At 41.5% G+C, this 25217-nt stretch overlaps 1 protein-coding gene across 3 annotated transcripts in view; it reads left to right on the top strand.

Annotated features, from left to right (window-relative positions):
- Window positions 1–25217, top strand: part of CPLANE1 (ciliogenesis and planar polarity effector complex subunit 1) — a 69706-nt gene that overhangs the window by 13164 nt on the left and 31325 nt on the right. For all 3 annotated transcript variants that reach the window (XM_080372095.1, XM_080372094.1, XM_080372096.1), the window contains 15 exons: window positions 425–1185; window positions 3810–3994; window positions 5534–5614; window positions 7588–7752; window positions 8484–8657; window positions 15432–15660; window positions 15900–16033; window positions 18761–18978; window positions 19300–19464; window positions 20539–20677; window positions 21082–21188; window positions 22353–22514; window positions 22680–22788; window positions 23146–23449; window positions 24169–25093. In XM_080372095.1, coding sequence (XP_080228221.1) covers window positions 425–1185; window positions 3810–3994; window positions 5534–5614; window positions 7588–7752; window positions 8484–8657; window positions 15432–15660; window positions 15900–16033; window positions 18761–18978; window positions 19300–19464; window positions 20539–20677; window positions 21082–21188; window positions 22353–22514; window positions 22680–22788; window positions 23146–23449; window positions 24169–25093 — 3858 coding nt within the window. The remainder of the gene's footprint in view (window positions 1–424; window positions 1186–3809; window positions 3995–5533; window positions 5615–7587; window positions 7753–8483; window positions 8658–15431; window positions 15661–15899; window positions 16034–18760; window positions 18979–19299; window positions 19465–20538; window positions 20678–21081; window positions 21189–22352; window positions 22515–22679; window positions 22789–23145; window positions 23450–24168; window positions 25094–25217) is intronic.

The raw sequence follows: 25217 nt of genomic DNA, 5'->3' as shown, positions 1-25217 counted from the left end.
GTTACTGTGCAGCGTTTCCCAGCTTTATTTCATGCTTTTGGTTTTTGATTTGTTCTTCGCGGTTTTTGAGGTTTTATTGAATAGCTTTTGTATCTTGCAGGTATCTGGCAAAAACTCTTCCTCACACTCTGGGCTTCATAGAGGATAGGGTTTCACTTTGTAGTATAAAGAATACCGCTGTGTTTACAGTGTAATTTTTTTTGTTGTTCTTAGGTAATTAAATTTCTGTCTGCATAAAAATTCCAAATAGCCACATTTTGTTCAAGATCTAGATGAAACTGCCGTGTATTAAACTTACTAGAAATTAAGCAAGTTAAACATAAAGATTTCGTTTGTGAGACTGACTAAATGATGATTCCTTGCAGACTATGCTTTCTTTCAACAGACTTGAATTAAACTGTTAATTTTTTTTTTTCTGATTTAGGATTATGAAGAAGAATCAGATGATGAAAAGCAGTTTTGCAGTAGCCCTGCCAGCTTCTGTAGCCAAAGAATCCATTCACTTGTTGGTAAAGCTGGTCAAGGCCACTTAGAATTTGCATCAATGTTTGATACTGTCCATGCAAAAGACAGTACTGAAGAGAAAGATATATTATCCTTGGAACTATATTCCATACAGAAAAACCTCTTTGCTGCATGGCAGATAGGGATTTCAAAAAATACAGAGGAGAAAGATACATTGCTGAATTACACAGTGAACTGCATTATCCATTTTTTCAACATTATTCAGTTTGTGAAATGTTCCTTGCTAAACCAGGGTCTATCTTTAAACAAGTCTGTGAAGAATACTCACTGGATGCACTGTGTCCTGAAATATTTTCAGCAGTGCTTAACTGTCTTGAACTGGCATTCAAGAGCCAGTCTGACTGGGCATGTGGCAAAGCTGACATTACAAACTTTAAAACTGATGCTTATACAGCAACAAGATCAATTGTTCTCAGAAAACCTTTTGGCATGCTTCTGTCTCTTGAAGATGGTTTCTCACACTCTAAGCAGCCTGTGCATACTACAGTACGAGAATTTTTTTGCATCTCCTAATGGTGATGGTCTTGTTAAACTTGATTCCCTCACTATGCCTATTTTCCTAGTTCTTGATGAGAGTACTACTCAGCAATTCAGCTCACTGAAATCCCTGCTTAGAGAGCCTCCTCAAGCAGTAAACCATGATGCAAAAACAGAAAAAAGGTATGAATGATCTTTGCATGGGAAAAAAAAATATATATATACAGGACAACTAGGCAATCGGACCCAGTCAGCATGGGCTTACGAAAGTCAGATCCTGCTTGACGAACTCATCTTCTATGACACGGTTAAGTGCTTGGTGGATGAGGGAAAGGCTGTGGATGTTGTCTACCTAGACTTTAGTAAAACCATTCTTAACGTTTCCTGCAGCATTTTCCTGGAGAAACTGGCTGCTTATGGCTTGGACAGGTTTATGCTTTGCATAAAAGACTGGCTGGACGACAGAGCCCAAAGAGCGATAGTGAATGGAGTTAAGTGCACTTGGTGGCCTGTTACAAGTGGTGTTCCCCAGGGCTCGTTTTTGCGGCCAGTTCTGTTTAATATCTTTATGAATGATGTAGATGAGGGGATCAAGTGCCCCATCAGTAAGTTTGTGGGCGACACCAAGTTGGAGGGGAGCATTGATCTGCGGGAGGTCAGGAGGCCCTGCAGGGGGGTCTGGGCAGGCTGGAGCGATGGGCCCAGGCCAGTTGTGTGAGGTTCAACCAGGCTCAGTGCCGGGTCCTGCCCGTGGGTCACACCAGCCCCCGCAGCGCTGCGGGCTGGGGGCAGGGGGCTGGGAACTGCCTGGGGGGAAAGGGCCTGGGGGGGCTGGTCGGCAGCCGGCTGGGCATGAGCCCCCCGTGTGCCCAGGTGGCCAAGGAGGCCAGCAGCATCCTGGCTGGTATCCAAAAGAGTGTGGCCAGCGGGACAAGGGAAGTGATTGTCCCCCAGTACTGGGTACTGGTGAGGGCCCACCTCAAATCCTGTGTTCAGTGTTGGGCCCCTCACTGCAGGAAGGAAATTGGGGGCTGGAGTGTGTCCAGAGACTGGCAGCGACGCTGGTGACAGCTCTGGAGCACAAGTTTTAATGAGGAGCGGCTGGGGGAACTGGGATTGTCTAGTCTGGAGAAAAGGAGGTTCAGGGGAGACTTTAATTGTCTTCTACAGCTACCTGAAAGTCAATTGTAGCCAGATGGGTGTCAGTCTTCTCCCATTCAGCTAGTGACAGAACAAGAGGAAACAGCCTGAGGTTGCGCCCAGGGAGGTTTAGGTTGGATATTAGGAAAAATTTCTTCATGGAAGGTGTTGTCAAGCACTGGAACAGGCTGCTCAGGGAAGCGGTTAAGTCATTGTTCCTGGAGGTATTGAAAAGATGTGTAGATGTGGTGCCTTAGGGACATGGTTCAGGGGTGGATTTGGCAGTGTGAGGTTAATGATTGGACTTGATGATCTCAAAGGTACTTTCCAACCTAAATGATTGTGTGATTTTGTATGTTGGAACAACAATTTTGTTCAGTTACACAGTAATTACAACATCTTTTTGCCTCTTTTCCATGTCATGCTCCATGGAGAAACATGATAACCTATTAAAACATGCAGATTAGGGAGCAGACCTATTCTTGAATATAGTTCAGTTTTGTTGTGCAGCACTAATCCAGATATTGCAGCTTAAGAAGCTTTTACTGCATCTTGCCTGTTATGCTCCTTCCTGTGCAGAAGTTCCAAACTCTGTAGAGCCAAGAGGCTGCTCGTATGCAAAATATGTACAATGTCAATGTGGTCAGACAAGTTCCCACTAGTTTATGGATGTAGTGTCCTGGAGCAATAAGAAAAACCTCGGTCTGTGGAAATGTACTAAACTATCAGAGCTATTTCTTCTTTGAAGATATACCTGTAAACTTGAAAGAAGCTTAAACTGAAGTGTGCTATCTAACTGTGGCAAAAGTATATTGTTATCACTGGGGTATTTCTCTACTGCAGAACTCGAATCTAAGTGTGTTAATCATATGAGTAAGCCGTTCCTTTCCAGAGATTCAGAAGCAAAACAGTATTATAACTCACAAATTTAATCTTACTGCAGTAAAACATTTCTTCAATACGATTCTGTGTTCACTGCAAATTTGATAGGTAAATTTCCGTTGTTTCTGAGATGATAATCCATGATTTTGATTAATTGTACTCCAGGTACTGAGTACTGTGAATATGACTGGCTCTGTATATTAATTGAAGCATTTGTGCTAGAGAAGATGCAGATATGTTGCAGTTCTGTGCAAGCTTTTTCAAACCACTGGCAATGTATATTGGCTTGTATCGGCAAGCTTAGTATGTATCTGAGGTGGTACATCTAATAATTCTGTGCTGGGCAGCAGGGGACTTGCCAGCCCTAAAAACATGTTCTGCAGTCTTTTGTTTCCCTGTCTTTGCTTTTCTGTGTTGCGCTTTCATTGTATTTTTAATCAGTCTTGTTTGTGGAGACACTGATGCCTGTTTTGAGGTTTATCTAGGCTGTTTCATTTCCCCATTGTTTAGACAGCAAAGGATTCATTTTGGGTGCATTTGGGTGCTTGAAGTAGGTAGCTGTATTTACGCAGATTCAGAAGAATCGATGTATATTGGTCAAATACCAAAAACAAAGGCAAAAAGTGTTTTGGTTTTTTCCCTTCATTGAAGGCAAGAAAGTAGTTGGTGACATAAAATATACTTTAGGTTTCATATACATAATGCAAAATTTAAGAAAATAAGCCATCAATGTAAGTAACTTAGTTAATTTTGATGATTTTCTTAATACGCTTCTTGACCTACAGGCTGATTGTACTATGGCGATTGTTGTATAAGAAGGTGGTTTGGTATCAGGTGCAGCTGAACAGAAAAGTGAACAGGAATGAAGAAGAAGACTCTGTTGTCTCATCACTTTTAAGTCATATACAAGCAACCCTCCAGTCATCAGGAGTGACCTTAGAACAACATCTGAAGATTAATTCTGTATCTGGTTGGTACTTTGGAAAGAACTACAAATGTTAGGTTGTTGCATGATTAACTGAATACTAGGAAAATTAGGTCCAATTTAATGACAATCTGTAACTGACCACCAGATTTTTAAAAAGTTAACAATGGGACTTTTCACACAATTTTTGATCAGAACTTTCATAAATACTTCATGTCCCAATATATCTGTAGATTGTATTATAATCTTCAGAGTTTGTTGAGCTAAATAAAAAAAAAACTATTGATATCAGTTTGCTTTGAATCACGTCCTAGAGAATCTGAGTGCAGGATGTGAATTAGTACTCATTTGTACTGTGTATTTCCTCTGAAGTAGATAGGCATCACAGTGTGTCTCTTACTGTTTTAAGAGTTCACTCCATGTGATCACTGTGGGCATGAGCATGTCATATGCATGAATGTAGTCAGCTGCAACTAAGCATCCAATCTAGTGTAACCTAATAGATTTATAGCATACTTATTTTGCAAACAGTATATGGTTGTAGTGTAATTTCTTACACATTACTGTCCAACGGTCTGTTGTTGTTTCACCTTCCATACTAATAAGCCCAGGTTCCCCTTTATGTCTCCCGCCACAAATCTGTTGCCTCTCCATATTTTTGATCTCTCTTCCTTAAATGATACTTCCAGCTTCTCTTCCTACATCACTCCATACAATACGTAGCTCCTTTGTGTCTTCTTCATCCTAAAAGTACATGCAACTTCCCACCCTTGCGTTCCATCCATTCTTTATGTTTTTTATTTACATGCAATTTACAAATCAGATATGGCACAGTTTATGGATAAACCAGAGTAACATATATGCTTATGGGCCAAGCCAATACCTGAACTGGCTAGCTGCTGATAAGCAGGATTGAGTGGCAGATTTGACCATGTCTTGTCTTCTGTGGTATCGCTATTTTTATTTTATAATTTTTCCTCCTTCATTGCCCAGGAGCTGTGCTCTTTCACCTTCCTGTCAAAGCATTTAAGAAGTGAAAAATGGATTAAAAATCACAATGGGAATAGTGATGGAGAGGTGACATTTAAGGATGTTAAATGCGTAATGGTCCGCAGACCTGTTATTTGAAAGTGCTTTTACACTGAAAGAGAATATATAACTTGCTAAATAATCTGATAACTACTTTTTACAATGAATAAACGTCTTCCACATCTTAGGAAATATGAAAACAGTTAAAAGAAAATGCTTTTCCCCATTAATAAATTAATAAATCATTGTGGGGTTTGAATACTGAATTTTCCAATTATAATTAACATGTATAACTTTGTGTAATCTAAAACAATATGGTAAGCTGAACCAGTTTTTTCATTTAATAATGATCTAGCAATTAAAAAAGGCAGGGGTATTCAAAATCATCTTCTGTCAGATGCTCAGATCTTTAGAGTTGGCTCTGAGAACAGAAATTTGCTGGAGATGGGTGTATTACTCTGTTTTTCATATATCTGTAATACTAAAGTAATTCTGTGTTTGCATATACAAAACTATGTAGAACTTTTAATTTGTTAACATATGTGACTTTTACAGGTGAGGAGAAGTTCCTTTTAGGCTCATACAGAGAGTCTGTGGACATTTGGAAAAGATCTCTCTGTGAAATAAAGGCAAAAGGTAAGGGATAGAAACCTCTTTTTGGGGGTGGAGGGGGTAAGTTGGGTAATTGCTTGATGTAGTTACTTGTTGCTCTGTTTGCTCTTCAGAAAAAGGAGGTAAGATGCATAAAGGATGCATATTTGAAAGTGAGCTGGAACTTGAATAAAGTTAGGTCAAAACTTAGTATGTTGCTCCCTGAGAAAATTCTGTGCATTTCTATTTCAATACGTGTTTCGTTGCGATTATGAAGTACTTGGTACAGAAAAGCTCTAGGTGTATTACCTAGTAAGAAAGAGACAATGAAAAATAGATGACCAAACCCCTATTCTTTTACTAGCTATAAAATTAAGAGACTTGGTGTTAGGGGAGTAACAAAATAATTTGTGGCAGGAGTTTATTTAGGAGTTGATTTGAAAGAGATATTCTGGAGTATCTTTCCAGGCATCATGAGAAAATATTTTGCTGGTTACTACCATAGACTCATATAATGGTTTGATTTGGAAGAGACCTTAAAGATCACCTGGTTCCAACCCCCCTGCCATGGACAGGGACACCTTCCACCAGACTAGGGCTGCTCCCAGCCCCATCCAGCCTGGCCTTGAACACTGCCAGGGATGGGGCACCCACAGCTGCTCTGGGCAACCTGTTCCAGTGCCTCACCACCCTCACAATAAAGACTTTCCTCCTAATCTGTAATCTAAATGTACCCTCATTCAGTTTAAAACCATTACCCCTTGTCCTCTCACTATAGGCCCTATTAAAAAGTCAGTCCACATCTTTCTTATAAGCCCCCTTTAGGTACTGGAAGGCTGCTAGAAGGTCTTCCTGGAGCCTTCTCTTCTCCAGGCTGAACAACCTCAACTCTCAGCCGTCTTCACAGGATGGGTGCTCCAGCCCCCTGATAGTCTTTGTAGCCCTCCTCTGGACCTGCTCTAACAGGTCCACGTCCTTTTCGTGCTGGGGGCTCCAGAGCTGAACACAGTACTCCGGGGGGGGTCTCACCAGAGGGCAGCACGGGGGCACAATCGCCTCCCTCATCCTGCCGGCCATGCTTCTTTTGATGCAGCCCAGGATGCAGTTGGCTTTCTGGGCTGTAAGCACATGTTGTCAGGCCACATGGAGCTTTTTTGTCTAGCAGCACCCTCAAGTCCTTCTCCTCAGGGCTGCTTTCAATCCATTCCCTGTCCAGCCTGTATTTGTGCTTGGGACTGCCCTGACCCAGGTGCGGGACCTTGCTCTTGGCCTACTTGAACTTCATGAAACTCACACAGGCCCACCTCCCAAGCCTGTCAAGCTCCCTCTGGATTGCATCCCTTCCCTCTAGCGTGTCGACCACGCCACACAGCTTGGTGTCATCAAACTTGCCGAGGGTGGACTCAGTCCCACTGTCCATGTTGCCAACAGAGATGGTGAACAGCACCAGTCCCAGTATGGACCCCTGAGGAATGCCAGTCATCACCTGTCTCCACTTGGCATTGAGCCGTCAACCACAAAACTCTCTTGAGTGCGACCACCCAGCCAATTCCTTACCCACCCGTCAAATCCATGTCTCTCCAGTTTAGAGACAAGGATGTTGTGCATGACAGTGTCAAAAGATTCGCGCAAGTCTAAGTAGATGATGATGAATATCTCATGTATAAAGAATACAGGATATTGGAAGCTTGGTTGGAACGTCATTGTGATTTAGACATCTCTTCTTGGAAGGCTAGGCTCCCTTCAGCTGTCCTGTCTTCGTGTCTTAACAGTTATACACTATTGACATATGTCTAGAAGGAAAACTTCTGTGACGAGTATTAATTCACTAGTAAATTAGGGGCTGTAGGAGTATTATATGTCCTAAAATAGCTGCTCCTGGTTTCTGCTCCTTCTCAGAGTATGTGTGTACATAGATAAGTTTCTTGAGATGGAGGAAGTAGTACTTTCAGACCTGCATGTCTGGTTTGTGCTTACTGTTTCTTTTCCAGCTGGACTTCTTTTCTCTTTTAATGCAGGAGGAAAAAGAATATGTTTTCTTCAGAGTAGATACTACCTTGCAATATTATTTTGCCATCTGTATCAATATAACTTGTGTGAGGCTCAGGGACTCTGTGATCATCTGGTAGGAGAGATTCTGCGGCGATCACAGCTCTCAGTGAGTCAGATGGAAAAATTTTCTGGTATGTTTATATTGCATAGAAGTGTGATAAGGTACGCTTAAACTGTTTTAATAACCTAGTATCTTAATTCCTGTGCCATCACACACACACTTGACAGGATGCTTTTCTCTTTACACTGGACTGAAATCTGTTTTCAGTGGCTTTTTCAGATCCTCAGATGTTCTTTCAACTTTACTTATTGGAGTAAGTATTTAGACAGCTTTCATTGTATAATTAATAGTGAAAGCATGGCCTGTTAATTGTTCTTGATTGAAATTTGCTTAATGAAAGACTGTGGAGAAGAAGAACAAGGCGGAAATTGTGTGATTTTGTTTTAAATTGGTTTAGCATTTTCTTATAAAATAGTGAATTTTAGATTCTTCACCAGTCCTAAATTGACAGTGGTAATTTTTGCAGGTGCTTGTAACTTTTTTTTTTCCTACTAAGTCAGTGTGAAATCTAAATTTCCAAATTTAAATATTTTTCCTGTCTTGATGCTGATCTAAATTTTGATACTAGAGGTCTGTCTGCAGTCATTAAAAACCTAGTATAAAAGTGCTTTAATATACTTTGTAGTTAGTTTAAAAGATTAAGCTCTGTAGGTTCTGAAAGTCTGTCAAGAGATTAAGTAATACCATAGTTTGCTTGTTTTGAAAAATGTTTCATATGCTGTGATTAAACAATTATAGCATACGTATTTAAATAATCTTCCTCTTATGTTTTAATCTGATACCTGTTGGGTTTTTTTTTAGATACCAAGTATTTTCAGCATGAACTATGGATGGTCACAGATGTTCATACTGAAACTGCTATGGCTGTGATTCGATCCATGGCACGATTCATGGCCGCTTATTTCACAAATCAGGTGTTGTATATCTTTCCCCCACATAATGTTGACGTTCTGCATCCACTTCACATTAAACAAGGTATTGTCTCTAAAAGCAGTTTAATTGACTGTACTTGACTTTTACTGTTTTTTACATATGAGTGCTGTCTGTTATGCTTTAACTTACTGATCTATGGTTTCAGCATCATTAACTATAAAGATACAGTAACTCCTTTTTCCAGATATTTTGTTGGCACTGAGGTCAGGCTGACATGTCTGTAATTCCCCAGATCCTCCTTCCAACTGGTCTTGTAGGTGGGTGTCACGTTTGCTCACCTGCACTGGCACCTCCCCGGTTAGCAAGGACTGCTGATAAATGATGGGAAGTGGCTTGGTGAGCGCTTCCACCAGCTGCTTCAGTACCATTGGCTGGATGCCACCCAGCCCCGGAGAGCTGTGTGTGTCTAAGTGGTGTAGCAGGTGGCTGACCGTTTCCCCTTGGATTATGGGGGCTTAATTCTGCTCCCTGTCATCCAGCTCAGATGGCTGGGTACTCTGAGTACAACCGGCCTTACTGTTAAAGACCGAGGCAAAGAAGGCATTAAGTACCTCAGCCTTTTCCCCTCATCCTTGGTTGCGATGTTTCTCCCTACATCCAGTAAAGGATGGAGATTCTCCTTCACCCTCCCTTTGTTGTTAGTGTATTTATAGAAACATGGTTTTTCTTAGTTGTCTTCTACGACAGTAGCCAGATTAAGTTCTAGTTGGGCTTAGGCCCTTTTAATTTTCTGCCTTCATAACCTCATGACATCCTTCTAGTCCTTGATAGTTGCCTGCCCCTTCTTCCAAAGGCCAGAAACTCTCCTTTTTTTCCAGCCTTCGAGCCAAAGCTCTCTGTTCAGCCAGGCTGGTCTTCCCTGCCGGCTTGTCTTTTGGCATGTGGGGAGAGCCTGCTCCTGCACCTTTAGTATTTCCTTCGTGAAGAATGGCCAACTTTCTTGGACTCCTTTGCCCTTCAGGACTGCCTTCCAATATGTCTTTTTTTCCCCTGGAGTTTTTTTTTTATTTTTACCACACTTTGAGTTTAGTAATATAAATCTGATATTCAGGTAGAAGGGTGCTGTATTTTTTTCACCTGAATTAAGCAACATTATAATTTCATGGTTCTTGCACTACTTTTGCCTAAAGATGTAGCTCTGACAGACTTGTGATCCTCCCAAAAGTGAGAGAAGAGCAGTGCTTAACAAGTAATTGAGGTGAATCTGGATATGGTGTGACCAAACACAAAAGCCAGAGGAAAGCATTTTTTGCTTAGCTGACAGTCGAGCTCTTGGAAGCCAAAATGCTTCAGAGACTGTACCATCAGAACAAGCAGGAATGTCAAGTTGTTTTTTTGTTGAACCCAAGTAGTACTTGTTATTTTAATGCTTTTCAGCATTTTTCTGAGAATTAGTTATTTATTGCAGTGGGTGGTTTATGTATCTTCTGCAAGAGATTCTATTTAAGGAGTTCCCTTGTTAGGAAATTTTTGGTTTCAGAATTGATTCTCCAACGTGATTTAATGTCCACAGGAATGAAGATTTACTTGGATGTATTACAAGTACTTTACTAGTAAGTTGATATTATGATGCCAGATATTTCTCTACAGTATCAACATGTTGTGGTTGATGATATTTTCTGCAGTGTATTTGAATACTCGCCGAGGCCATTAGCTCCACTGCAGGCACGTTCCACAGTGGAGCAGGGACCACAGCATGCAGGGAGGGCTTTGTGAGCCAGGGAGACCCCAGGGCATCCACCAGGAGCCAGCAGTTTGCACAAGAGCAGCTAACGAAGCCTGGGCAGGGCCAGGGGTAACAGTGACCACCACCCCCGTGTCCACAAAGGGCAGCCCTGGGGAGCGCTGGTGACCAGGAGTGCCAGCAGACAGAGTGGGCAAATGGTGTGGTGCAGCAGTTTGTGCAGAAATGTGCTACCTTGAAGGAGGGGTGTTCCACTGGCTGAGTGGAGAGACCTGAAGTCCATGTAACCCAGGAGCTGGGCACTGCTGTGTCTATTGTACAGGTCAAGGACGCTCATCCTACCTGACCCTCATGGCAGAATCGTGGGCACTGGTCTGAGCACCAAGACTGCATCCCTGGCTGTGGGGGTCTGCACTATCTATGCCGGGCTGCTGAAGGGTGAGGTCGCAGTGCAGACCTTAGGCTGCAGGAAGTGCCTGGACCTTTCCCTTGGGCCAGGGACAGGCAGCAGACCTGCCTGCAAAAGATCTGCCTAGTAGAGGACCTTCAGTTGCAGGTGGCTGAGCTGCAGGAGACTGTGAGAAGGCTATATGGCGTCAGGGAGGCTAAGGAGGAGTTGAATAGCTGGTTCAAGCACAGTCTGCAGTGGACCCACAGGCCCTGGCCAAAAACTCCCACTGGTGCACAGAGAAGATAGGGGTACCAATAATGCATAATGGGAGGTTGTAACAGCAAGGAGCTGCAGGAGGGAAGAGGCTATGTCTGAAGTCTGAAGTGCCCTTGGAGAACAATTTTGGTGCTCTGCCAACTGAAGAGGAGAAACCTTGCACATCAGGATTAATGCTGAAACTCAGTAAGGCAGCCCAATATGTCTGTCATATAACAACCAGTGCAACTAAGAAGAAGCAATGGGTGATAGCAGTAGGTGACTGACTTCTGAGAGGTACGGAGGCACCTATTTATCATCATGATGCTCCCTCTAAAGGGTGTGCTCCTTACCAGGGGCTCATATCAAGGATGTTATCAAGAGACTACCAAGCCTCGTACAGTCCACTGACTATTATCTGCTGCTGTTGTTTCACGTGGGCACCAGCGATACAGCCAGAAGCAGTCTGAGGGACATCAAGAAGGATTATAGAGCCCTGGGAGCAGCAGTAAGAGACTCTGGAGCACGGATTGTTTTTTATCAGTCCTCCCAGTCAAGGGAAAAGGGTTAGAAAGGACCAGCTGAATCTGACAAATCAAGGTTGTGGGACTGCTGCCACAGCCACGAGTTGGGCTACTTAGACCATGGGACTCACTTTGTGAAACTCTGCTGGCGGCTGATGGGGCTCATCTGATAGAGGAAGGGAAGAGCGTCTGTGATCAAAGGCTGGCCAAGCTGGTGAAAAGGGCTTTTAAAGTAAAGTGGTCAGGGGAGAGGAACCTCAATGTATCCCACTCCTGCCAGTATGGTGTCAGTGCCAGCAAGAGGTGCCCATAGCCCAGAAAGGAATGGCAGAGCAGTGGGAAAGCACCTGAAAAGCAGTACAAGGGAATTCCAGCTGCTTCAGCCAGTAAGCCAGATTCATTGAGGGGCCTGGCTTAAATGCCTCTATGCAAGTACAGGTAGCATGGGGAAGAAACAAGAGTTAGATGTGTGCATGCCTGCAAAGCTATAATCTAGCTGGCATCATGGAGACATGGTGGGATGCGTCAGGATTAAAGGGAGAGCAGGGACAGGTGCCATTATAGTGGGATTCTGCTGCAGGCCACCTGACTGGGAAGACCAAGCAGATAAAGCCTTCTGTAGGCAAATAGGAGCCACCTCACATTCACAAGCCCTGGCTGTCATGGGGGACTTCATTCACCCTGACATTTGTTGGAGGGGCGACACAACAGGGCATAGGCAATCCAGGAAGTTCTTGGAATGCACTGATAACTTCCTTTTCAGAGTGATAGAGGAGCCAATGAAGAGAGGTGCTGTGCTGGACCTTGTTCTCATCAACAAGGAGGGGTTGGTGGGGAATGTGAAGCTCAAGGGCAACCTTGGCTGCAGTGACCATGAAATGGAGTTCAAAATTCTTAGGACAGCAAGGAGGGTGTACAGCAAGACCATTACCCTGGACTTCAGGAAAGCAGACTTTCTTCTTGAGGGATCTGCTTGGTAGAGCAACCATGGGATAGAGCCCTAGAGGAAAGAGGCGCCCGAGGAAAGCTGGTTAATATCCAAGGATCACTCCCTCCAAGCTCAACAGTGGTGTGTCCCAACAAAGATGAAGTTGGGCAAAACCACCAGGAGGCCTGCGTGTATGAAGAAGGAACTCCTGGACAAGACACAAAAAGGAAGCCCTACAGAGCATGGAAACAAGGCCAGGTAGCCTGGGAAGAATACAGAGAAACTGTCCAAGCAGCCAGAGATCAGGTTAGGAAAGCTAAAGCCCTGACAGAATAAAAGGAAGAATACGGAAAACATGGGTCCTCTTTGGAAGGAAACGGGAGAGCTGGTTACCTGGGACATGCAGAAAGCTTAGGTACTCTCTGACTTTTGTGCCTTGGTTTTTACTCGCAAGTGCTCCAGCCACACCACCCAAGTTGCAGAAGGCAAAGGCAGGGACTGGGAGGATGAAGAGCTGCCAGCTATAGGAGAAGATCAGGTTCAAGACCATCTAAGGAATGTGAAGGTGCACACATCCATGGGACCTGTTGAGATGCATCTGTGGGTTCTGAGGGAACTGACAGATGAAGTGGTTAAGCTGCTATCCATTGTATTTGAAAAGTCATGACAGTCTGTTGAAGTTACTGTGGACTGGAAAAGGGGAAACATAACCACCATATTTTAAAAGGGGAATAAGGAAGACCTAGGAAACTACAGGCCAGTCAGTCTTGCCTCAGTGCCTGACAAGATTATGGGGCAGATCCTCCTGGACACTATGTTAAGAGACATGGAAAATAAGGAGGTGATTGGTGACAGCCAACATGTCTTCACTAAGGTAAAGTTGTGCCTGAGAAGTTTGGTGGTCTTCTGTGATGGGGATACAGTGTTGATGGATGAGGGAACAGCGAGTAATGTCATCTGCTTGGACTTGCGCGAATCTTTTGACACTGTCATGCACAACATCCTTGTCTCTAAACTGGAGAGACATGGATTTGACGGGTGGGTAAGGAATTGGCTGGGTGGTCGCACTCAAGAGAGTTTTGTGGTTGACGGCTCAATGCCAAGTGGAGACAGGTGATGACTGGCATTCCTCAGGGGTCCATACTGGGACTGGTGCTGTTCACCATCTCTGTTGGCAACATGGACAGTGGGACTGAGTCCACCCTCGGCAAGTTTGATGACACCAAGCTGTGTGGCGTGGTCGACACGCTAGAGGGAAGGGATGCAATCCAGAGGGAGCTTGACAGGCTTGGGAGGTGGGCCTGTGTGAGTTTCATGAAGTTCAAGTAGGCCAAGAGCAAGGTCCCGCACCTGGGTCAGGGCAGTCCCAAGCACAAATACAGGCTGGACAGGGAATGGATTGAAAGCAGCCCTGAGGAGAAGGACTTGAGGGTGCTGCTAGACAAAAAAGCTCCATGTGGCCTGACAACATGTGCTTACAGCCCAGAAAGCCAACTGCATCCTGGGCTGCATCAAAAGAAGCATGGCCGGCAGGATGAGGGAGGCGATTGTGCCCCCGTGCTGCCCTCTGGTGAGACCCCCCCCGGAGTACTGTGTTCAGCTCTGGAGCCCCCAGCACGAAAAGGACGTGGACCTGTTAGAGCAGGTCCAGAGGAGGGCTACAAAGACTATCGGGGGGCTGGAGCACCCATCCTGTGAAGACGGCTGAGAGTTGAGGTTGTTCAGCCTGGAGAAGAGAAGGCTCCAGGAAGACCTTCTAGCAGCCTTCCAGTACCTAAAGGGGGCTTATAAGAAAGATGTGGACTGACTTTTTAATAGGGCCTATAGTGAGAGGACAAGGGGTAATGGTTTTAAACTGAATGAGGGTACATTTAGATTACAGATTAGGAGGAAATTAAGAGACTTTGTGTTAGGGGAGTAACAAAATAATTTGTGACAGGAGATTATTTAGGAGTTGATTTGAAAGAGATATTCCAGAGTATCTTTCCAGGCATCATGAGAGATGAGGAGGAGGGTGGTGAGACACTGGCACAGGCTGCCCAGAGAAGCTGTGGATTCCCCATCCCTGGTAGTGTCCAAGGCCAGGCTGGATGGGGCTTTGAGCAGCCCTAGTCTGGTGGAAGGTGTCCCTGCCCGTGCCGGGGGGGGTTGGAACCAGGTGATCTTTAAGGTCCCTCACAACCCAGAGGGTTCTGTGTTGATTGTATGATGGATGCATTGACTATTTTTAGTGTTCCTGTGCTATAACATGCACTGGTACATATTTCTTTTTTACGGTCTTTTGGATGTTTTAATTGGACAATTTTTTGGATAAAACTAGCAAAAATAAGACCTTTATTTTAATACTTGCATTAGTCAAATACCCATGCATGTGGTGAGACAGTCTAGGAAAAGTTGCATCACACAAACTGGATTACTGCGATTATTTCCGTAAAGAATGCTGTTGCCTCAACAGTAAACAGAAACTGCAAGAGAAGCAATTAAGTCCTTAGAGGTAATGTTGATCAGCACCTCTCCATGAAAACCAGGAAGTAAAACCTCGGAAAACAAATCTAAACCCTAAGAAACAAGAAGATACTAAACATATCTTCAATTTGTCTTGATACACTCCCTTAAAGTAACGTATTCTTTCTTTGAGAAGTGAGTACACAGTGAGTACAACACAACATGGGTACCCTAGGAAAACTCTAAGAATACCCATTTATCTCAGGTGTATCCTCTACAATATCCTAAGCATATGTCGCATACTTGCAAACGTTCCATGAGTGTGATTAAATCTTTAAAGTACGAATAACCCACATTTTGCCCATGCTTGCATGTCACACATCATTAAGCAGAAAAATAGTCTACTCTGACGTTGCTGTGGTATCATAGCACGAGCTGCATCTGTCTGCTGCAGTTAAACCCCATAGCGTGCCTCTAATAAAGAGCAGTTGTACACTGAAATTAATCCAAAAGCAGTGTGAATGTGTGAGTTCTAGATTATTAATCTGATAGCATGCATATTTATTTAAATTGGGTTTTTTTGTCACAGGCTTATCTGCTCGCATTATTCCACTGCAACACTGTTTGGTTGCCAGAGCTGTCCGGGACCAGAACCTTTCATTTGTGTGGACAGCTGGATATGCTCTTGATTTGTTCTTTATTGGTGGACTCATTCCAGAGGCTGTGTGGTTAACACGCAGACTTGGGAACTGGAAACTGTCTGTTTCAATTGGTATGGCCTACCAGATGTATTGTCAGAATTCTGATGAATTGTCAAGGTAAATTTGAGCTTGGAATTAGTATACTGTATTTTATTACTGATGTTATTTGCATGAAGTTCATTATAAGAAGGCATATCCTTAGCCTCAAAAATTCGTGTTCCCAGCCTCCTAGTAGATGTAGGACCCAACATGCTTAGATTAATTATTTTGGTTAGGTATTCATTTAACAGAGCTTCAATAGATTATCTGTGGGTTTTACTTTGTTATTAATGAACAGTTTCTTATTACTCTTTCAGACTGAAAAACACAGAGTGTCACCTGCCATTAAACTTATCACCAATGCAGACTTTTCCCGAAAAGTTACAGTCTTTGTTAGGACAGCCAGTTACTTCTGAAACATCAGGATGTAATAAATACAAGCAGTTTACAGGTACATAAAATTATAAATAATTATGCTTATTTTTCTGTTATTTTACTGCATATTCTGTGTTACACACTGTTATGTACTTAAAAAGAAACAATTACCTCATCTTCTCCAGCATGTGCATTACTGTTATATTGTATTCAAATACTTTAATTTTATAGGGGTTTGGCTTTGGCTTTGATCATTCTAAAAATGGACTGTATTATCAGTCTTGTTGTCTTTGTGCATATCAGCCAAAATCTTAGTTGATGATATTTGATGATAATTTCAGTTTGGAAGAAAACTGAAGCTTCATTCAAGCAAAACAAAACAAAAATATCCTGAAGCAAATGCGAATGTGTTAACAGTATGGACAGTATCATCATACTTAACATTTGTTACATGATGGTGTTTAATTTTTGCGTTTCCTTTCTGTTAAGGGTAAGGGAGTGTTTTCTCATAGCCTGACAGCTCCATGCTCCTAGTTCCAACAGCGAGCAAGGCTTGAGAATATATAGCCGCATACACAAACACACATACACAACACCTGTGTACAGTTGGCCAGACCGATCAACACCTATGCATATACTCAGCACTCACACAAACAGCACCAGCAATCCCATCCCATTTCCCTCTTTTGCTGATCAGGATGAAGGTCTGCATATAGATGCATATATGTAAAATGTAGATACCTTCGGTAGCTGGGCTTAGCCCCAGTAATTGAGTCTCCCAGGTTGCTGGCATCTGCATATATGAGTCCCCGAACCCCCAGCCCAACTCCCTTTTCTGGTAGAAACCCACTTATAGATACCCTCTTCCCCCTATGCACGCACTACCTATGCATCTCACAGTAGCTGGCCTTAAAAATACAGTTTATCCAGTAGCTGGCTGGTCTGGGATTCTCAGCCTTTCCAGGTGCCCTTATCCTTAGAGACACACATACCTGTGTGTACACTGTCTTTCTTGCAGGTGGTCATGACTCTCTTGGTCCCTACAGTATCCAGATCACCTTGTCTTGCCCTTAGAGAGATACAGTTGTCTCTCCAGCAGTGTGCCACATCTTCACTGGTCCCTCCAGCCACTTTCAGCTCCAGTGGTTTCACCCTTTCAAGCGAGAGGTGCACACACCCCTAGCTCCCAGGGCACTTGTCTGACTTGATACTTGCTAGCACTCACATGTTCACATACGTAGCCTCCCTCACTTCCTCCGGTTGCTGGCACTGTGGATACATGGGCACTTCTTAACCCATTGTGCCACTCCAGTTGCTGGCACTTGATTTGACTGAACTTCAGTCTCTGCAGTTGCTGGCACCCCAGACACACAGGCTTTCTAGCCTGTGGTCCTCCTCCACTTGCTGGTACAGGCACACGCAATACAGAGTCCCTCACCCAGGAAAATAAACATGCTGACAGGGCCTGATGAAGGTGAGGCTGCCACAGCTCCATGCCATACCTTTGGTTTCTTTCTGAAAGATGACGTAATGAGCCTCGCGCAATCCCAGAAAGCTTTTCCTCTGCATCTTACAGGATGTCCTATCCTTCTTGACAGTAACCCTTATCAAGCCAAAACGTACTGGAGAGGTGCTCCCATTGGCTCATCTTGATGAGTTTCGATGTGGACACTGGGGCTAGTGGCTCTCCTGGGAAAAGCCTGGACAAGGGCGTTCATTTCTCTGAGTACATAATTTGCTGTTGCATATCTCTGGGCCTGTGGAGATGAGCCATTTATGGACATGATCCAAGTCTCTTGGACTCGCGAGAGAGAGCCTGAATGTTAACTCACTCAGCCCGAGGAGTGTGGCTGCTGAAGCTTGATTCTCCCTCCTGTCAAGTGGCGATTTCATCTTTCGTCTGGTTTTAAGCTACCTTTAAATGCACTTTCTAGGTATTACTCAGGTTCCCCCACCTGCTTTTGCCTCTGTGCTCCTTTGTATGTGCATATACAGGCGCTTTATTTCATAATTAAATACTTCACTGCTGAAGTTCCCCCAGTTGGCTAGATCCTGTCCTTGTTTACATTTTACAGAAAGTTTACTGGCACAATCTCTGTGCCTCAGCCTCTTTTTATGTGTTTAGAAACCACATTTCAGGTTTCTGTCAGTAGGTGGATGTTAATTAATCTTTTATCTAAGCCATATCCCAAACATTGTGTAAATTGCTCTTTTGTACTCATTTACAAGGATTTTATTTCAAACAGACGTACACACATATGCACGCTGCGTATAACAATCTGTAAGTGTGATAGGTAGTGTAAAGATCTGGCACACATATTTCAAGACAAGTAGGAGGAATAGAAATGGAAGTAGATCAGTACAATACTATGTGAATTTCAGGAACCAACTGATGTATGTTAAAGGCCCTGCTACTTCTAGGACTTGAGGAAAAAATGCAATAATATGTAAAAGAGCTCAAACAAATACATTTTCCTTGATCATCATGCTCACTTATAGAACAGTTTTTATAGTCATTATCAACAGTATAACTAGATTATACTGCCTTATGAGAATGATTTGCCAGAATGTTATGCCAAGCAAATGCATGGCTGAAAAGTTCAGTTCTCAATCTAGAAAGGCAATAGCTTTCCCCTTAATGATACTTAATACTATTTTGCAATGAGAGAATTCTTAAAGCAAGTACAGATTGTGTAGATTGTAATAGACTAATGCAGATTCTGAGAGCGGAGTCTCATAATTTCAGAACAAAGGCCTTGTATTGAGTCAATTGTTTTATTGGTTTCTGTTTAATGTTATATAGATCCCATTGAAGAGGAAGATGCACATGTTCTTTATAGTTCAATACAGGAGCTACTGAAAGCAGCTGTTATGACAGATACTGATATTCTCTCAGAACCATTTCAGCTTTTGATGTATTCTGCCAAGGATCTTAGTAGAAAATTGTATGGTTTAGTTCCAGATGGGCTTTATCTTCCAGCACCACCATTATACTGTCCTCAGCCAGCTTACCTCAGTGAAGTAAGTGTGCATGATGGAAGTTTCTTGGATCCTTGTTTGAATGTATTTATGAAATAATGATGATCTTTACTCTGGTTTCATTTCAGCTCACTTTTCTGTCTGTTTTTTCCATGTCCATTCTTAAGTTCGTAAGCTCTACTTAAGTAGCATCATTATGATAAGAAAGTATGTGTGCCTCTGTTTTTTCTATAAAGGATCTAAGCTCTAAAGAAGAAGGGAATTATTCTTAGGAGCAGAAACAACATTTAGGTTAGATTCCTTATTTTATATGTCCTTTCTAATTTCGGGACTTCTTTTTGTCTTGGAATTTGCATTTTTCAGGAAGACTGCAACGACATTCTTTTAAAAATGGAGAGAGAAAGTCGTCAGAAAGTGTCAGGAGTTCTTCAGCGAATTATTTTGCTCTTCGGGGCTGCTCGTTTTTCCTGCCCTGCAGCACAGTGGTATATTGCACAACTGAAGAGGGCAAGAAAAGTTATGCAAAAAGTAAGCATTTAACTTATTTTTTTGTAACTTGATTACCAGTTGTAAGTGTTACTGACAAAGTCACAGTTGCATTGCAGAAGCATTTACTTTCATCTGGACTTTGATGTCAGATGGATTTTTTAAATGTCATCTTCTAGGTTTACACTGTGTGTTCTGTTCTTTTTAGAAACCGAAACTTAAAGACATAGGGTTCCACTTCATAAAGTGTCTTCTTCCATGTGTCTTTCTGTCCCCGCTTAATAACATACAAACTCATTTCTTTCTTCACTTGAAAGAAACAAGCTGGTTTCGAATGGGAGCTATAGCTGTTAACCAGAACTGTGTTCCAGATCACTTTGGGTTGAACATGTAACCCAGAATGTGATGCTCACTTCAGGTAAAGTGGTCATCTTAGTGCACAGAGCACAGGACTTTCAAGATCTCGTTCTACTCATGCATTTTGTTTGCACAGAACCAAGCTATGAATATAGTAATTAATATATTTTGTGTAAACTCAGGCTTTTTTTAGGTCATTGTTACACAGCCACTTAAAGAAGGTTGACTTGCTACAGAAGGGCAGGGGGGTGATGGTGCCTTCCTTCAACCCCCCTGCACCAGCAGTCATGCAGTGGTCCAGATCAGGAACTGGTCTGACTGACAAATACTGCCTTCTCTTTGCTCATTGCATGGTCACATGCTTAATGCTGGCATGGGAGGTGATCAGAAATACCAACTGAAACAGGAAAGAAAAATAGTCTGCCTTGGTTGACAGCCACGTGGACTATGTTGGATTAAACTGGTTTCTTAATTGGGATCTTACTTGTTCTTATGTTTTGTTGCTCTTGTATTTCATGGTAATCATGAGTATCATAAGTACCATGTAAACAAAAGCATTTTTAGCTTATCAAACATACTCCTTTTCATGAATTTTCAGAATACTGGTTTGAAGAAAATGGAAAGCAAGCTTAAGAGAATTTTGCTGATCTTGGCAGTATTCTGGTAATAACTGTGAGGCTGTACATTTAGTAGTGATACATATGAAACTTTTAACTGATTTTTATTTCCGTTTTGATTTTTTATCTCTATTATCTGTAGATTCGAATGAAAGGATCTCTTCCTTCACTGAGTCCATTCCCAGAGAATTTGCTTCGTTACTCCAGTTTGCGCACTGTTATCTGTGGATCTACATCTTCTGGAAACTGTCAGTTTGATGATATTACCTGTAAAATTTTAGGTCTGTATGAAATAAAACACAAAAATATAGAGCTGGAGAAAAGAACACATATGAGAATCCACAGATACAAAGAAACTCTTATTAGCTTGAAATAGTATACTGCTGTGTGTGCATAAACACGTCCCCTTTCCACCTTTTCCACGATCGAAACTCTTAATCTGAAAGTTGCTGTGCTGGGTTGTTGTGTGTGTTACGGATCTGTCAGATGTTAAAGAATGTAAACACTAAGTGGGGCTAAAAGAGCTCTAGCTGTAGAACACTGTTGAAAACTCAAGAATGAGTAATTTTTTCCTTTAACCACTGTTACCATAATGTTAATTCATTTTTTCTAGCTAAAAATCTCAAGGCATTCTATTTAATTTATATTAAATAGAATCTCTCCATGTTGCATGTTTGTGTTTTAGGTTGGTTCAGAGAGCTATGCGCATTATGTTGGATGTTTCATGTTCGTGAAAGATTATCTGACAACTGTAGGCGGTACCAAACTGCAAGGGAAAATATTAGTCATAAGGTAATTATATTACTGATATAGTGAAGATACATTTTAACTGCATAAAACTGTAAGAAGAATTCTAAAGGCCTGCTGTGTATTGCTGTGAGAACTGTTACTTGCTTAATAGGACAAAATTAGCACAGTGCTATAATGTGCAGTAAGTACCGGATGCTACAGAATAGGGCTGTCCATGTGAACTACATCTTGCTAATAGTATTTATGTTGAGCTTTTGCTTGGTATTTAACTGAGATAATTGAAGAGATACTGCCAGAAGAGCAATAGTTTCTACGCTTGTTGTCTACCTAAGTATTTACTTTTTTTTTTTCCAATCAGATAAAGATATTATAGGTGTTACCTAACCAATGTATATTTAGTGCACCAAATATATTTTTGTGTGTGTGCATTAAATACACATGTTTTTAAGAAAGAATAATGAAAAATAACTAAAATTTAATCATGGTGTTCTACTTAAATCCTCACCAATTGATGTCAGAGGGCAAGGAAGAAAAAGAAACTAATAGTATGTTACTTGTCATGCATTCTGTAACAATACAGATGTTGATTTTTGTCCTATCTATCCTAGCAACTCACCTGTCCTTAGCAAAGGTTGCTTCCTTTTAAAAACAAGTCCAAAATTCCTCTTCACCAGAAATACCAAGCTTCAAATAAACAGGATGGCTCTGTTTAAAATAGTAGAATGTTTTGATTTTTCTGTGCTTTGCGTGACAGTGACAAATGAGATAGAAACCATTGACTGTTTCAAAATACTCTGGTCCATCCTAAAAGCCTCTAGGCTGGCTTAAATGTCTTGTTCCCAAGAAAGACTTTTTGATCACCTTAAGTCACAGCAAAATTAATTTGCTTCACCTAGTTACAGCCAGTTAGTGAAATCTTTTAAGTTTTACTCTAAATGACTGCACACAGACTCTTCAGCAGAGTGTTAATGCAATTATTTCCTAAGCTGGTCTTTTTTTTTTAATGTTGTTGTTGTTGTTATAAGTTACGGCCCATCACAACCCTGATCTGTCTCCTGGCATCGTATACTTCTCTGTTTGGCAGTTAAGAGATACTTACTTTTTGTTACTAGGGAAGCATCATTACAATTTGCAATGTGTGAATAATTTGGCTGAAATATATCGTTCATATCGATTAATGTTTCTATAGCAAAGTGGTTTTTTTAGGATCTGAAGAAGAATGAACACGATGCCTCTACAGTTGAGCATTGTCTGAAGGCAGTGGAGTGGGCTTGTCGAATGCTTCCTTTCTGCAGGTTCATGAATGTTGAAGAATTAGTTCAAGATGTAATTTTGAGTCTGCTTGGAGAATTACCACCAATGAAAAAGGTAAAAGGCATTAAAACTAGAACAAAAAACAGTAGAGATAATCGCAAATATTCCTTCTCCTTGTAAACCCTACTAGGCAGACTTTCTGGTGGTGCAAGTTCTGTTGGAAAGTATACATGTTACATGCATGTTAGCTACTTGAAAAGATAACTTTATTTTGTGCAGGTGGCAGAGATTTTTGTAAAAGCATTTCCTAATCCTGAAGATGTAAGAGTTCCGCTAAGAGATAAATATCATGGACTTCAGCAGCGACTCAGACACAGTATTATTAAAGGTAATGTGCATCCTTCTTCAGGAAATATTAAACGAACTTTGTTTTTACCCAACGTGCTAACTTGTGACAATGCCGTCTTTCATACTGCATGTAAAGCGATTAGTATAGGTTTCAGTTAAATAACTTTTGACAGAGTTTTGTGGCAAATTTTATATTTTCTTTCTGATACATTTATACCAGTAACAGAGTATCATGACTTCCAGGTTGGTGGTGTTTCTTCACTTCATCGCAGTTTCTCTCTGTATTTCTAAATGGCTATATTTTAGGATGATTCGAAGTTTATTCATGTCTCAATTTGAGAGAATAGTTGAAAACTGAGAAGTTCGCATTTAAAATCTTTTGGGTTTCTTTCGATAGGTCCTGAAGGTGAAGAAATGATGTCTGTTGTTATGGAGACTGCTGAAAAAGTGAGAATGAAGGCCTTGAGACGTGTAATAAGGAACATAGGCCCTATAGAAACTAATATTTGGGAGCCAGCAGAAGAGGGAACAGCAGATGATGAGGAACACTGTTATGACAGATTCTCATTAGGCACTAGTCTAAGCAGAAGCACACTCACTGATCTTGGGAATCCACAGGTATATAGTGATGCTGACACAGCAGATACGCTTTCTGATGCTTTGTTTGAAGAAACGAGAGGTCAAACACCTTCACTCCAGAGGTATGAAAAAATTACAGGAAAAAGCTTTCCATGAAAAAAAGAAAAAGAAAAAAGTTGTCTGCTAATGTTCAAGTGATCTTTTCACCAAACAGGATAGTTGTCAAATGAGGAGGAATTACATTTATCAAATGAGGAATTACAAATTTATCAAATCTTAGAAATACCAAATACCAATGTTTTATCAGTTATTATGTGACTAATATGTTATTGAAGTGTAAATAATCAGTTATGACTACATTCATATAGGATACTTCTGAGTTGCTGTCTATGTAAAAACTATGGATTTTGCATTTGATTAATTTGTCACGTTAACATTGTATTGATGTAACTTTGGGGTTTGTTAGTTTCCCATTTTTAACAATAGATAAAGAGTCATAGAATGATTTGGGTTGGAAGGAACCTTAAAGGTGATACAGTTCCAAACCCCTGCCATGGACAGGGACACCTTCCACCAGACCAGGCTGCTCAAAGCCCCATCCAGCCTGGCCTTGGACACTGCCAGGGATGGGGCATCCACAGCTTCTCTGGGCAACCTGTGCCAGTGTCTCACCACCCTCACAGTAAAGACTTTCCTCCTAATCTGTAATCTAAATCTACCCTCATTCAGTTTAAAACCATTACCCCTTGTCCTCTCACCATGTTGCATTTATAATTTTTTCATATAATTGTTCTTTAAATGGATTTTGGTGTTAACTGTACTTATGTTTGTTGTCTTCAAGGGATGATGAACATCAAAGACAAGGGGAAATAGGCAGCAAAAATACCACACACAAGATAAAAGCTCTTAACTGGAAAACAAAACATAAAGACAAAGTATTTGGAAAAGAGATGCATAATCCATGTAATTTGCCTGTTGTTGGTGCATGGGAATTTGAACGTGATGATGATGAATATGTTATTTTTTTAGAGCTCTTTTTGAGTTATATTCTTGAGAGAGACTTGATAAAGTACAGTGACCTTGGAATTCCATTTCTTACTAGCTATTCTGGACTTCTTCGAGAGCATGAATTAAACTCTCTCTTTTTTGATGTTCATACAACACTAAAGCGTCGACAAGGCAAAACTAGAAGCCAAAGTGTGTTTAGAGCAGGGTCTTGCTATACTGTCACCCTGGCATCTTGTGATCCTGAAACAGTGTCTGTCAATAATGAAAACCAAAATATTTTGGAAAATCCAGCCATTGTGCAGACAACAAAACCTTCTATGTGTGACCTAATCAATGAAGGACTTAATGAAGGATTATTTGGTTTAAAACACAAGTCAATTTACAGAACTCAGAGTGACAATCAAGGAGTCACTGTTGCACCAGCAAGCCAGACCTTTCCTAACCATACTTTTTCTAGCCTGCAAACTCAGGCAACTTCTAAATACATTTACAAACCTGTTGATACAGTTGGTATTGCACTGGGAGAAGAATTAGCTATAGAATTGATAGGTAAGTTGAGCAATATTGCAAAATTGCTTGAGTGGATGATCAGATGGTCTGATAAAAGACAGCTTTTTGGTTCCAATGAACAAGATTCCTTAGAAGAGATTTTTCCAGTGATACATGTGAAAACCTCATCAGCTGCTGTCCTTACTTCTTTGTGGCTGTTAGAACAGTTATACAGAGACGAATCTCAAGCACAGAGCATAAAATGTAAGGTAAGAAAGAGGATGGGGGTGTCAATGAATTGTATGAGTTAATTATGCCAGTAAAGAAAATCATGTCTTTTACCTCATAGTGCTGTTCTCAGTAAAACCTGGAATACTGATTACTAGTCTTTTC

The sequence above is a fragment of the Falco punctatus genome, assembly GCF_963210335.1.
Source record: "Falco punctatus genome assembly, chromosome: Z".
Classification (NCBI taxonomy): domain Eukaryota; kingdom Metazoa; phylum Chordata; class Aves; order Falconiformes; family Falconidae; genus Falco; species Falco punctatus.
This window is presented reverse-complemented; position numbering and strand designations above follow the sequence as displayed.